This window comes from Hylaeus anthracinus, unplaced genomic scaffold (assembly GCF_026225885.1).
Source record: "Hylaeus anthracinus isolate JK02 unplaced genomic scaffold, UHH_iyHylAnth1.0_haploid 11982, whole genome shotgun sequence".
NCBI lineage: Eukaryota > Metazoa > Arthropoda > Insecta > Hymenoptera > Colletidae > Hylaeus > Hylaeus anthracinus.
In genome coordinates this window covers 1-14,134 of record NW_026534330.1, presented here as the reverse complement: position 1 = coordinate 14,134, position 14,134 = coordinate 1, and the positions used below count along the sequence as shown (strand labels likewise).

Sequence of the window (14,134 nt, the reverse complement as noted above, 5' to 3'; positions counted from 1 at the left end):
TTATTATTATTATTATTATTATTATTATTATTATTATTATTATTATTATGCGTGTAACAGCGTTCGCAAAGTATCCGGTCATAGCACTTTTTACGATTTCGTATGTAATATTGGGACTGAGCTACGGCATTACTCGGCTTTCCGTAACAAGCGATCCGATTGAAATTTGGGCGGCGCCCACCAGCAGATCAAGAATCGAGAAAGATTATTTCGATTCACATTTTCAACCTTTCTACAGAACGGAACAGATTTATATAAAATCGGTGGGACTCGATAAGGTAAACTTGCTTTCACGACAAACTCGTGTCACGTATCATACGCGCCATACGTGCTCAACTAATTCCAAGTATGTCGCGTCGAAACGAGCTACGAGATATATCTCTGCCGTATACACCATATTACCGCGACTTTTTAACTCTCTACTAGTAGCTTTCAAGATTTTCGTTATCCGCGCTTCATCAAAAATAAAAGAGATACACAGTCATGTACCGATTCTACATAGGTGCTGCACAACACATCGAACGGGCCTCTTGAATTTGGTCCCGTCTTTGCTAAGGAATTTCTACTCGCTGTATACGATCTTCAAAATAAAATTCTCCAAGTAAGTATTTCTATTTGTCGTAAGGGATTGTTAGTAAACTAAAGAAAAGAAAAAAGAAAAGCGAACGTAATGGAAATGTACAGCTTGGACAAGACGTTGGAGAAGGATTGGAACGCATTTGCTATGCTCCAGTTCGGAGTGATTTTACAGGGCCCACTACTTTGAATCTTTGCACCGTTCAAAGCGTTTGGGGATATTTTCAAAACGATTTCGAAACTTTTAATCGAACGACTGTTTCCGGTTCGTACCAAAGAAATTATTTGGATCATTTGTACGAGTGCGCGCAGTGAGTAAAAATGCTAGTCGTATGTATAGTAAACATAGAGAATATGTAGTTTGTATTATATGGTAGTTGTATAGTACGTAACGTGCATAAAGAAAGCAGAACGCAACATAAAAGGAATCGATAGGCCAGGTGTCTGGGTTAATAGTATGTATAATGAAACGAAACAAAACGTTTTATCCTTATTCCGAAGAAACGCGTACAATCCTTCCTGCATGGCACCGTACAAAGGACCAGTCGTGCCTGCGATAGCCTACGGAGGATTTCTTCGAGACAACAAGTTTCTTTACGATTCGAAAGATTACATAACGGCAACCGGATTGGTTTTAACATTTCTCGTAAAAAACTCGTTAAACGAATCTGCACTCGAATCGACACACAAATGGGAACAGCGGTAAGATCCAAACATACCAACACCATAGTTACGCGACCAGAAAACGAGACAAGGAGTTTATAGAAAGTGTATGTACTGTACTATACATACATACATACATGTATATACCGTGGACGTTTTAGGTTTCTCGATTTCATGAAAGAATGGGACGTTATCGATCGTCCGAAATTTATGGATGTCGCGTATAGTAGCGAAAAATCGATTCAGGACGAATTGGAGAGATCGTCGAGAGCAGAAGTATCGACAGCAGTTTTCAGCTACGCGTTAATGTTTGTTTACGTTACCGTTGCTCTCGGTAAAATAAGCTGTAGCTTCAAAGGATACTTTGTAAGTTTCTTCTCCTCGTTTCTTAACCAACTGTTTCATGCAAAATACATGAAATGTTCTTTCGAAACCGACTATTTCTCGTATGATTTTAGACAAACAGTAAAATGATGCTCAGTATTGGCGGAATAATCATAGTAATGGCGTCCGTAGCTTGTTCCCTCGGTGTATTTGGCTACATCGGAGTACCCACGACGTTACTTACCATCGAGGTGAGCGAAATACTGCATAATAATAAATGTCCAAAGTACATAGAAACATAGAAATGATGGATAAATGTATAAATTATTCGTATCCACACAGGTAATTCCATTTTTGGTACTAGCCGTGGGCGTGGATAATATATTTATATTGGTCCAAAGGCACGAGAGAAATCCAAAACGTTTCGAAGAATCGATACCCGATCATATCGGACGAATTATGGTCGAAGTTGGTCCATCGATTTTGCTTACCAGTACTTCCGAGTGTCTCTGTTTCTTGATCGGTTAGTACTTGTTATACATTACGTTGTACTAAATTGTGTACGTATAGGGCATATGGTATATCTACACGGCTAGAAGCTCGAGAACAAAGGAGAACAAAGGAGAACAACGTCGAACTTACGTTCGACAACACGATTCCAAATACGATATTTCCGCGGAATTACGCCGATAAATAATTGGCCCGCTCGGAGCTGTATTTATTTATTTAAGCTTTGCGTACGATCGAAACGTGTTACTTTGCGGTCGCAAGATGCCTCAACGATTCAACGATTCAACGATTCATATCCTTATCGAATAAAAAGTTTTTATTCGTTCCATTCGTTTCATTCGTTTTTACATTATTAACAAATACAAACTATCGTTACAGGAACACTGTCTACGATGCCGGCTGTAAATACTTTTGCGCTTTACGCGTTTTTTTCCATCCTAATTAATTTTTTCTTACAAATAACAGCTTTTGTCAGCCTTTTGTCATTAGACGCTCAAAGATCCGAGGTAAGAAACATTACGTATGTATTTACTATACAATAAGGGAATATAGCATGGATAGCGTAACGATGGTTGACGATATTTCAGAATAATTTATTGGATGTGTTTTGTTGCGTGAAAACGAAGGAAAAGCAGTTGGAAACCGATCGGAATCACAGTTTAATACAAACGATATTTAAACGTTTTTATACGCCTTACCTTATGAAGACACCGATCAGAATAATCGTAATAATCGTATTCTCCGTGGTCTTAGTCGTACACGCCGTAACGATACCAAATATAAGTATCGGTTTGGAACAACAGTTGTCGATGCCCACGGATTCTTACGTGTTGAAATATTTCCAAGTAACGTATCCATTCATCTCGATAATGATAATAGCGATTACGGCAATCGTATACCTAACTTAATCAATCTGGATATTTTCAGTTTATGGAGGATCTATTGTCGATGGGTCCCCCTGTTTACTTTGTTCTAACTCCCGGGCTGAATTATAGCAAAAACAAGGTTCAAAATATAATTTGCGGCGGTCAAGAATGTAATACCGATTCTCTTTACACGCAAATCTACTCTGCATCGAAACAACCTGACGTGTTCGTATACATAAATATATCGCATGTCTTTTTTAGAATCTGCTTTTACCTGTAACGTATAGGCAAAAGTACGTTTATTTAATCGCAACCAAGCCAGGTTAAATTACTCATCGAAACCGTTTATTTGTAGTTCGTATTTATCGAAAGCAGCTTCCTCCTGGATAGACGATTACATAGACTGGTCAACGATTCCCCAATGTTGCATGTATTTTCCGAGCAATCAATCCTTTTGTCCTCATTGGAATGGTAATTGGCAATGTTATTGAAATATTCCTCGCTATAAACATACATACATACATACATACATACATACATCTGTGTTTTGTAGTTGACACGTGTAAAGAGTGCGACATTCGAAAAACCGACTCTCGACCAGACGCAAACAGTTTTCGAAAATACATACCGTATTTTCTGGAAGACATACCGGATGAAAATTGCGCGAAATCTGGTCGGCCATCGTATCTCGATGTAAGTATCTTTCTCTTCTTACCATAGCGTGTACTTGGACATGTACATAGATTCGCGTCTCGATTATATTACGCGAATCCAACGTTATTTGACATTTTTCAGGGAATTAATTACTACGTTGATAAATATGGACTGACCGATGTTGGCGACAGTTACTTTATGGGTTATCATACTCCGTTAAAGAAATCGTCGGATTGGTACGAATCCCTAAAGTCCGTGAGAACGATAGCGGAAAACATCACAACGATGATAAATGACAAAAATTTAACCGATCAGAAGATAACTGTATTTCCATACAGGTTCGTTAGATACATCCCTACTAGCCCGTTACTCTTAAACAATCTCTACTCGTACGCATTCGTAATACTACAAGGGGAAATTATTTCAGCGTATTCTACGTCTATTACGAACAATATCTCACAATCTGGCAAGAAACTTTATCATCGTTGGGCTTCTCTCTCCTCGTCATTTTTATCGTGACAGCGTTTCTCACTGGACTCTCGTTATTCTCGGCAGTAATGGTGGTACTGACGGTACTCATGATCATCGTAAACATAGGAGGACTTATGTATTGGTGGAATATCCAATTGAACGCGGTATCTCTCGTCAATTTGGTAATGGTACGTCTCGCAATAAGATGCTCGTACCTCTTCCACTCGCGGTCGAAACAAACGAAACTTTGAATCAACTCTATCAATTAATTCGCAAGCGTACAACATTTCTTTTTACAGGCCGCTGGTATTTCCGTAGAATTTTGCAGTCATATTATACATTCGTATTTACATTCCACGGCAAGTACGAAAATCGATCGAGCCTCGGAGACTCTTAACGAAATGGGAAGTTCCGTAAGTATAGAGAGTACTCGTACTTGCGTTCCTCGAATTCATACGGTCGAGTAACGTATACATGTAATATGTAACACGTATTACGGACTTTGTTCTCTTCTTTTTTACAACCGAGAGAAAACAAAAAAACCCGCAATTAGGGTTAGCTCATTGTCAGAACTAACCCAGACCTAATAATGATAATGATAACGATAACGATAACGATAACGATAACGATAACGATAACGATAACCATAACAATAACCATAACCATAACCATAACCCTCTCGTCTCCCCCGCTGTCCTTTCCAACGAAATTTTTGATATAACCAGCCTGCCTTTACGTTGCAGGTTTTCTCTGGAATTACTTTAACCAAGATCGTAGGAATTATAGTATTGGCATTTGCCAAAACTCAAATCTTTGAAATATTTTACTTTAGAATGTATTTGGCTATCGTGGTGTTTGGCGCCACGCATGGTCTTATATTTTTGCCCGTATTACTGAGTTTCATAGGTAGGCAGAACTTTTAATTACGTACATTGCGTTCGATGCAAGAAAGGATTTAAACGATTTAATATCATCCCAGGTCCCAAAGGACATACAAGACGTAAATAACAAAAGTTGAGAACTACGAATAATTTTTGTCTAACAATTTACCATTTACCATTTACCATTTACCATTTACCATTTCGCTTGGAAGATGAAATTACGATTGGTTAATATCTACTATACTTTGGTATCGTATGTCGTAGGTATACATATGTATATGTACAAGTAAAACAACCGACACCGATGTAATATAAAGCATTCGCAACAAATATACATACATATATTCCTAAAAATTTCTCTGAAAAATATGTCTTTCATTTGATAAATGTAACGCATAAATTATTTACCAACAACTCTGTCATATCCGTGAATAATCTTATTTACGATGTTAATCGAGTAAAAGCTACGAAATACATATACATAGTAATTTGATGCGAGAAATTAACGATAACTTGGTTTGCGTTTGAATTTCGCTCTTAATTAAACTGTATCGATATCAATGTTCAATGCGCGATAAGTAGTGTCGCTGTCGCTGGTCGCAGCTACTTACTTGACGGCCATGTTTCTTAGCGACGCATGCCCACTGAAAATTGGAACCCGAAGCGAAGAATGCCAGATTCAGAGCAGGACCAGTTCGCCTTTGCAACAGTAGTATTCATTAGTATTGAATAGTATGCGTACGTGTGCGTCTGTTGGATACATGTTGGCTGTGTCCAGTGTTCCGTGTCTGCCTCTAGAGGTGTGTTGTGCTTTCTGCTATCGTGCTTGTAAATTGTGACGACGCCACGGAATATTCGTGATTCGGATTTCCAAGTTCGGTGCAGGTGTTATTAATCGGAGCGAATCAGAAACAGCTGATTTCATAATATCGTTAAACGTATTACGTTTCCGTTGTTAAGTTGACAAAATTGATTGCGAAAGAACATTAAGAATACCGCAAGGTTGTTTTTCTATCGATTTAATCTATAGAAATTCCACTTTATCTCATCATACATGGTAAAGCGTCCAAGAACAATGTACACGTGAAGCGTTCATCTATGTATGTTGGATGTTGGGTGTACAACGTGTCGAGATTAAATATACAAGTAAAAATTCCTACAAAGAAATCAAACTTATTCGAGTCTCGTTTATTCGATTATATTAAGCGGTTATGGTATTTCTTTCGGATGTATGGGGCATGGGAGAGAGTAAGTCACAGTGCCACGATACGAACAATTCTTCCTCGTTTCTGCAACAGAATGACGAAGAAGTCGCTTTGTTGCCTTTCAAGAATCAGGTGAGATGCTAGCATATTTCCTTACGTCATTTTCGGTTAACCAACTCGCGTATAAATACCTCGTTATTATCGTTACCATCTGTGCGTATCGCTCATTTTTAAAGCTACGATATTTACCGTTTACTCGTTTCACTCAACTTTTTTCTTTTTATATCATGTTATATAGGTCGGCGGACATACAAGGTTGCTTTTACTAAATCAGAATACAATTTGCAAACCGTTAAACTGCAGGGAACTCGACTTTTATCAAAACATTCCGCAGGATATACAAATCTTTGTTCCAAAATTCAAAGGTAAGCTACTTTTTCTTTCTCTCTGTTTCTAATACCAATCGTTTCATCTTTGTTTCACTTTTTAAGGGGTCATGCAAGCTTCGAATAGCGGCGAAGTTACATTGGATAAACGTTATAGCCCTAGCTTCAGAGAACAAGACAATAGACAGGGACACGGTTCAGCTAAAAGAAAGCAGGACGACGTACTTAGGTAAATTTCTATGCGATACATGGGACGACGAGACCTACGATCGATCGTCATGGAAGGACCATGTATCTACGGTCAAGTGACTCGATAATTTGTAACGCAAAGTCTTTTTTCATTTCTTTAGGATGAAAATTCATCGCGAGAATACTTTGACCGGAATACCAAAGTCAGGAATTCATTTGGATAGCACACCAAACAGACAGTGTACGTATAACGAATGTCGTAACGGTAGAGTTGCAAGTATATTCGAAACAGTTGGAAAGCGAAAGTAGCGAAAATTATGTAGATAACCGAAATAGTTGAGTCGCGAGAAACTTTGAAAACAAAGGATGTAAGTAGTTTTATTATTTTATTATACAAATAGATTTTCTTTTATTGGAGAATCTCACATCACGATACACTCATCCGTGTATATTGGATTTGAAAATGGGGACCAGACAGCACGGTGACGATGCATCTGCAGAGAAACGTAGCACCCAGATTGCAAAGTGTGCTGCCAGTACATCTGCCTCTTTAGGTGTCCGATTATGTGGAATGCAGGTTTGCCATATTGTTGTGTTACGTAAGAATTTTCAGCATATCGCACAGTAACTGCATTCGCGTACAGTTGTTATCCTCGTTGCGACGCGTACATTTTGTTCTTTTTAACCGACTTTGAAAAGGAGGAGGTTACTCAATTCGACATGTATATTTTTTTTCTTGTTTTCCTTCTAAATTTGTTCAAGAAAAAAGTGTCAAGAAAAATAAACACATCCGCTTTGCACCACCATCTTTGTACCGCTCGTTCGTATCTGCTTTGTGTCGATAACGCAGAACTTTATGTCGATAAACAATTTTGCAGGTTTATCAAGCCGACACCAATCATTACGTTAAAAGAGACAAATACTGGGGCAGGGAATTGAATGAAGAAGGTTTCAAAGCTGCGTTATATCGGTTTTTTCACAATGGCTTTTGTTTACGGAAATTGGTTATCGAAAAAGTGGTACCCCAATTAGAACAACTACGACGAGCCGTTGAACGACAAAGTAGCTATCGATTTTATTCGTGGTAAGTTTGTTTGAATAAATAGTTTGAACTATTTTACCGCGACGCTCTATACGCGATATATGTATCGTTATTAATCGTAGTAAACATGTTTCAGTTCGCTATTGGTTGTTTACGAAGGACACGAAGCGGACAATTTTTCGGGACTCGGTCACACACCATCCGCCGTCTTACAAGCGGAAGAAGAATCAACGAATTCTAGTTTCGTCGACGACGTAATTCATAGTTCGGAAGCATGCTACGATGGTGACTCGAGTAACTGTTCGACGGAATACAATCTTTCGATTCAAGAGGAAATCAGTCAAGCAGCTTTGCATAGAGGATTTGGCGAAGCAGCAGCGAGAGGGGCAAAAAGTACCGCCACTTTTTATTCTCCAAGGTTTGTGAATAACTTTTTCTTTGTTTTTCTTTTTTTTCTTTCTTTCCTTTATCGGCCGATGAACACTTTCATCAAGAATTGTTGACAAACAGTTAAATATTTCGTTAAATATCCTATTTCAAATTTTTTACCAACTTTGTAGAATTTCAATTTCTAGCGGTTACACGTATACATACGAGTAAATGAAGTTTCACGGAATTTGATTATTTCGAGCTTCGTTGCACTTTAACATATCTAGATAACGTATCGGAACATTGGAAAGTTAATCACGAACGAAACATTAGTTGTCACGATAATTGTAATACACTCGGTGCTAATTTCAATCACATTTCATTCAAACTCGGTTTTTTAGAGGAAATATCGCACCATCGGTACTTTAGCGTATCAAATAGTAATATTCATTCTTTTTCCTTTTTCTTTTCTTCTTTTTAAATATTTCATCAGATGGTTTTAATAATTATTTCAAGTAGCTAATGTCGGAGGAGAACATGTTTTACCTTTCACGAAGTAGATAATCATTTACGAATAATTAGGTCGTTGCATATGGATAGGAATATACGTAATTTTTCATAGAAATTATGGATCGAATGTTCAATTAGGAAAGGAAAAGAAAAGGAAACAAATTGTTTGCGCGGACGCTGCATCGTTAAATCGTAATTGCGATTATGTTATTGTTCGATATGCGTAGTATATTTCGGTTGTCTCTCGTAAAACGACGATTACGCCTTGTTCGAGTTGGTACATTAACGAACCGACAGTGCGATACTTTCCTAATGTAAGCATGTATATTGTTCTGTGTACCGTCACTTTTTAGAAATCTGCTCTTTATTACGGCTGAACTATAATAAAGCGCGGCAATACCAGCCCTTAATCGAGCCCGATCAGTTTCTTCCTAGGGGAGGATCGGAGCTGAATGTGGTGGATTTCAAAATCCTTTCGTAGGTATATCGTTGCTCATGCGTACAGTGTAGCTCTACGAAAGTTATTTGACGCAAATATATTTATCAATTAAAAATCAAACGAAATAGTCGAGAGGCATTTTAATTTAATAAATACATTTACGATGCATCGGAATACATACAAATTTTAATTTCTTCGTAAAAAAGAATACAGGATCATCCGATTCGATCGGCTAATCCCTCTCATTTCTCGGTAACATTATGTATTATGTCATAGTTTGAATGAGTTGTACGTCTATTTGTGCCACAAGCACCGATACAAGCCCGCAGACGTCGCAATAAATTCGAGACAATTTCTTTTCTATTATTTAACGCTAGTTACTTTTGCATTTCGCAGTAAATGGAAGTAAAGCATATACGATGTAGAGTAAATGGCGGATTTCTTGGAAAAAAGATGGTATCTTTATAAAATTTGCTACAGTTGCTCACACTTACTTGTTTGAGTTTAGATCATTAAATCGTTAAAAAAAAAAAGGAGAGAGAGAGAGAGAGAGAGAGAGAGCATTAACACTTTATAGCGTGCGCGTATAGTACCGTAAACATGAATTACTTGTCTTAAACATGGTATTTCTAATTATTTTGTTTGGGGTGCACCGAAGGAAAGATAAGGAAAAAAAAAGGAAAAAAAAAGGAGAAAGTGTTGGCCTTTTCTCGGTAAACATTGCAAGTTATTATACGTAACAATCAGACGATGTAAAGTAGACTCGATAAAGTTTGTACTACATAAAATACATATATTTCGTATCATACGTACCAACGTGGAAAGTTGACGAATGTTTACGACGTAATAATTGTTCAACCTGTAAACAGTGTAAATGGAGGATAGGTTTTCTTAAAACTAATTTTTTTCCGGGGTACGTAAGAGTATGATACTTTACGTGGTGTTGGCGTTGATTAGGGGTTTATGGTCTTGGTTGCGATTGTTTGACGACGCACCACCATTTATGGCTTGCATACAAAACCCGCCATTTATTTTGCATCTTGTATGTTGGAGATATAAACATTTTCTTTTATTCGAAAATATATGACCTACAGGGCCTGCATGCCCGCAACGGTCGGGGCAGTTAAAGGGTTATTGCTAGACGGTAAGAGGTCATACATTATATCATACGGCATCTACTGATAGAGGCTGCGTAAAGATTTCATTACACCAATTTCTTTTCTATACTTTCTTTCTTTTTCTTTTCCTTTGTTTTCCTTTTCCTTTCCATCTGGGCATTTTCTGGAGAACGCGAGTCGGTCAAGATTCTCAACGCCTCTAGATACAAGCCAAGTTTACAATCGAATCTAGTTTTACTAGAAATTACTAATACCGTATTATATTGATTTATTGAAAGAATGTTAACGTTGAAATTTATAAAAGAGAAAGTGAACTTTTTACGCATCCTGTACATTTGTTTTCATCTTAATATTCTATTCGGTTAACAGAAATAAATACCGAGTAAACACCATTATTAATAATAAGAACTTTTATGTCGGTAACTCACGATCCCAACAGCGAGGAGACTGTTTTCGTCGAATCTAGCGACAGCTTAATCGACACAGTGCTTCAGTCTCCTATATACGAACAGTGGATGCTTTATAAAAGTTCGAACGACGAATTTTCTTTTGGACACGGTTCAGACAACGCGGAGGAAACTAGTTCCGACACGGAAATTCGACCGGATAACGGACTAAAGAGACAAAGGCATGCGCAACGATTGCTTCATTGGTGCGAAAACGAGGAAACAATCGAAGAAGAAGTCGACTGCGACGATATCATAACAAACAGGTGAAACAAGTAGGCTTGTTAAATAATATTGCGTCTCGAAAGGGGAAGAAAACTAAACGACGAGTCTAAAAAGATAGCTCCCTGTATTATATCGTTGCTAATGACAACAATTTCTTGTTAATAGGTATACATCCTGTTCTTATCGATCAAAAATGAAACAAAAACATCAAGAGGTACGCGTCGATGTAAAGATGATCGACTTTGCGCATACAAGTTTTGTACATGGTTCGAGCGTAGCCTGCAACTCAACTTCCATGGTGCACCAAGGTCCTGATTGTGGCTTTTTAACAGGACTCGACAGTTTGAGGCGGCTCCTCCTTGAAATTATAACCGAAAATTGAAAGCAGTAAAATATGTATACAACAGAAAACATTGAACATTGTTTGTTTCGATGGTGAAGTCAGAAGAAGAAGAAGAAGAAGAAGAAGAAGAAGAAGAAATGCACTAATTTCAGTTTTCAACGTAGACGTTAATTGTTTCGTTCGTCACAATGACATGGACGATAAAATTGTAAATGCGTAAAAAACGTTGGTTGTCACGAGAGCGATCTGTACATATTTTGAACGTATAATTTTATGTTGTCAAGCTTCATAAGTTATGAAATCCTGAGTTTATCAAACAATGAAACAGATAGATATATCGTGTACATTTTAACCGTAAATCGAACTACATTGTATTATGATTCCGAATACAAACACAATTGTAGAACGAAGAAATCTTACTTTCCGTCTTACCCACGCTACGAATACTCTTAAAAAACTATAAGTCGTCGATGTTCTGCTTTCATTCTTTTTTTTTGCGTATCGTTTAATCGCACAACACGACCTGTATTGGTCTTAAGGTCTGCATCCCAGACCTCTACCCGAACCAATATCGGTCAAAAATCCATTTTAGTACATGACCTATATGTATTTATCATGGCTAATTGTATTACTGTATTACTCTTTTAATGCATTTAAATAAATAAATAAATTAATAAATAAACATGTTAGCGGTGCTCAGGTTGAGCACAGAACCGATGGGTAATAGCGAAGAAAGTCAGAGCCGCGTCATCGTTGGTCGATAATCGGTATATATATGAAATAAATATACGATATCGAGCTCGCATCATTTTTTTTCTTCTTTTTTTTTCTAGGTACGCACAGTATTTTCATTTTAAATTCTACTCGGAAGCCAAGTATTAGAACATTAGATATCCATGGCTACGATAGAAATACACTCGATTCCCGAAACGATGTCTGGTATGTTTCAAACAATCGTACGACAGTTAACATTTGTAATAGGTAACAGGTAACATTAACTGCAATCTACACAAACAACTATAGATTATGGTTAAGAAGAGTTTAGTATCGTAAATAAATGTCTGATCGGTATCCAAATAACGTGTAAAAAATATTTTTAAATATAAAATAAATGTATCCTTTGTCCAATGAATTGCACTCTTTTGTTATTTCCACTATATACAACACTAGTATAAATTTGATTAACAAATTAAGAAAGAAGTAAGAAGAGTTGGATCGTTTGTAAATTTTTTTTTTCTCGCAGAGATAACCCTCGCAGAAATAACCCTCGCAGAGATAACTTTCGCAGAGATAACCCTCGCAGAAAAAACCTGCGCAGAGATAACTTTCGCAGAGCTAACCCTGACAGAAATAACCCTCGAAAACACATAGCCAAACGAAAGCTGTCTCTCAATTTTTTGTTGCTATTAACCCTCTTCACTTTGCATTTAAGAATACAACTTGAATCATGTTGATCGAATAGGCTTAATACTTGTTCTTCCTTCTTAAGGCACTTAATCGACTTGAATTCAATATTGTGAGGTATTAATCAATCAAACATCTTTGTTTCTATTTACATGCGACCTTTACCGATAGATAATCAACTAAGTATAAGGTGCCCCAACAATACATAATAACACTGTTAACGCATATAACAATATGTAAATATTTTAACATTTTCAGGCACATTTTATCATTATACCGAGACCAGAGCCACTTATCGAAAACACTTTACTTACATGACATTTTTCCCACAAAACTATAACTATTCATAGTTAAGGAATAGTTGACCTGCATTCTTTGGCAATCTTTATTTCTATAAGCACACATTATTATTAAAGGGAACACTCTAGAATAAATTAATTAATTAGCATAACCTGTACTAACAACGATACCAAAGATTAGCAGACCTAACCCAGACCTAACCCAGACAAACAGCAGCAATAGATTTCCCATTCCCCGCCGCTAGACGGATATCAGCGTCAAGTAAGCGACTTTCTCGCAAGCGCTCGAGCAGTTTCCCTTTCGTATATATACAACTTCCAACATACCTTCCATTGGGGCCGCGGTCTGACCGCCGGTAATGCCGGGGAAGGCTGCTCCCGCTACATTTGGTCGGCGGTGCTCCATTTACGCCAGTGATGCTCCATTTACGCTAGGGTCTCCAAGGGTTCTCTCTGCGAGGGTTCTCTCTGTGAGGGTTTTCTCTGTGAGGGTTATCTCTGTGAGGGTTATCTCTGCGAGGGTTATCTCTGCGGTGGTATTCTCTGCGAGGGTTTCCTCTGCGCGGGTTATCCCTGCGAGGGTTATCTATGCGGGGGTTATCTCTGCAATAGTTATCTCTGCGGGGGTTATCTCTGCGCGGGTTATCTCTGCGATAGTTATCTCTGCGCGGGTTATCTCCGCGATAGTTATCTCTGCGCGGGTAATCTCTGCGGAAGTTATCTCTGCGCGGGTTCTTTCTTCGAGGGTTATCTCTGCACTGGTTATTTCTGCGAGGGTTATTTCTGCGAGGGTTAACTCTGCGAAGGTTATCTCTGCGCGGGTGATCTCTGCGTGGGTTATCTTTGCGCGCGTTATCTCTGCGGAAGTAATCTCTGCGAGGGTTATCTCTGAGAGGTTTAACTTTGGGTTAGGTCTGGGTCAGGTCTGGGTTTAACTTTGGGTTAGGTCTGGGTCAGGTCTGGGTTAGGTCTGGGGTCAGGTCTGGGTCAGGTCTGGGTTAGGTCTGGGGTCAGGTCTGGGTCAGGTCTGGGGTCAGGTCTGGGTCAGGTCTGGGTTAGGTCTGGGGTCAGGTCTGGGTCAGGTCTGGGGTCAGGTCTGGGTCAGGTCTGGGGTCAGGTCTGGGTCAGGTCTGGGTTAGGTCTGGGGTCAGGTCTGGGTCAGGTCTGGGGTCAGGTCTGGGTCAGGTCTGGGGTCAGGTCTGGGTCAGGTCTGG

The 14,134-nt window shown here is 38.4% G+C and overlaps 2 protein-coding genes across 4 annotated transcripts in view; both read left to right on the top strand.

Annotated features, from left to right (window-relative positions):
* Window positions 1-5,126, top strand: part of LOC128886003 (NPC intracellular cholesterol transporter 1 homolog 1b-like) — a 10,196-nt gene extending 5,070 nt beyond the window's left edge. The window contains exons 8-24 of the mRNA XM_054140489.1: window positions 61-278; window positions 503-601; window positions 685-887; window positions 1,078-1,278; window positions 1,401-1,605; window positions 1,698-1,814; window positions 1,906-2,086; window positions 2,452-2,579; window positions 2,661-2,918; window positions 3,001-3,164; window positions 3,295-3,410; window positions 3,493-3,632; window positions 3,735-3,931; window positions 4,021-4,252; window positions 4,364-4,477; window positions 4,808-4,970; window positions 5,044-5,126. Of these exons, the coding sequence (XP_053996464.1) occupies window positions 61-278; window positions 503-601; window positions 685-887; window positions 1,078-1,278; window positions 1,401-1,605; window positions 1,698-1,814; window positions 1,906-2,086; window positions 2,452-2,579; window positions 2,661-2,918; window positions 3,001-3,164; window positions 3,295-3,410; window positions 3,493-3,632; window positions 3,735-3,931; window positions 4,021-4,252; window positions 4,364-4,477; window positions 4,808-4,970; window positions 5,044-5,072 (2,765 nt within the window). The 3' untranslated portion in view covers window positions 5,073-5,126. The remainder of the gene's footprint in view (window positions 1-60; window positions 279-502; window positions 602-684; window positions 888-1,077; window positions 1,279-1,400; window positions 1,606-1,697; window positions 1,815-1,905; window positions 2,087-2,451; window positions 2,580-2,660; window positions 2,919-3,000; window positions 3,165-3,294; window positions 3,411-3,492; window positions 3,633-3,734; window positions 3,932-4,020; window positions 4,253-4,363; window positions 4,478-4,807; window positions 4,971-5,043) is intronic.
* A 356-nt stretch (window positions 5,127-5,482) lies between these two features.
* On the top strand, window positions 5,483-12,349 carry LOC128886474 (inositol hexakisphosphate kinase 1). 3 transcript variants are annotated; one of them, XM_054141399.1, is made up of 9 exons: window positions 5,483-6,282; window positions 6,449-6,575; window positions 6,654-6,765; window positions 6,887-6,966; window positions 7,127-7,302; window positions 7,604-7,809; window positions 7,904-8,185; window positions 10,643-10,915; window positions 11,040-12,349. In XM_054141399.1, exons 1-9 carry the CDS (start codon window positions 6,157-6,159, stop codon window positions 11,254-11,256), a joined length of 1,599 nt encoding a protein of 532 aa, XP_053997374.1. In that variant the 5' UTR covers window positions 5,483-6,156; the 3' UTR covers window positions 11,257-12,349. The 3 variants fall into 3 exon arrangements, with proteins under 3 accessions (XP_053997374.1, XP_053997375.1, XP_053997373.1); XM_054141400.1 differs by having other exon boundaries at window positions 5,540-5,745; window positions 6,642-6,765; XM_054141398.1 differs by having other exon boundaries at window positions 5,555-6,282; window positions 6,642-6,765.
* Window positions 12,350-14,134: the final 1,785 nt, after the last annotated feature.

Coding starts and splice junctions, on each gene's coding strand:
- LOC128886474 (XM_054141398.1), top strand. CDS start 6,157: ATGGTATTTCTTTCGGATGTATGGGGCATGGGAGAGAGTAAGTCACAG. Junction 6,283..6,448: donor TGTTGCCTTTCAAGAATCAG/GTGAGATGCTAG, acceptor CATGTTATATAG/GTCGGCGGACATACAAGGTT. Junction 7,810..7,903: donor AGCTATCGATTTTATTCGTG/GTAAGTTTGTTT, acceptor AACATGTTTCAG/TTCGCTATTGGTTGTTTACG.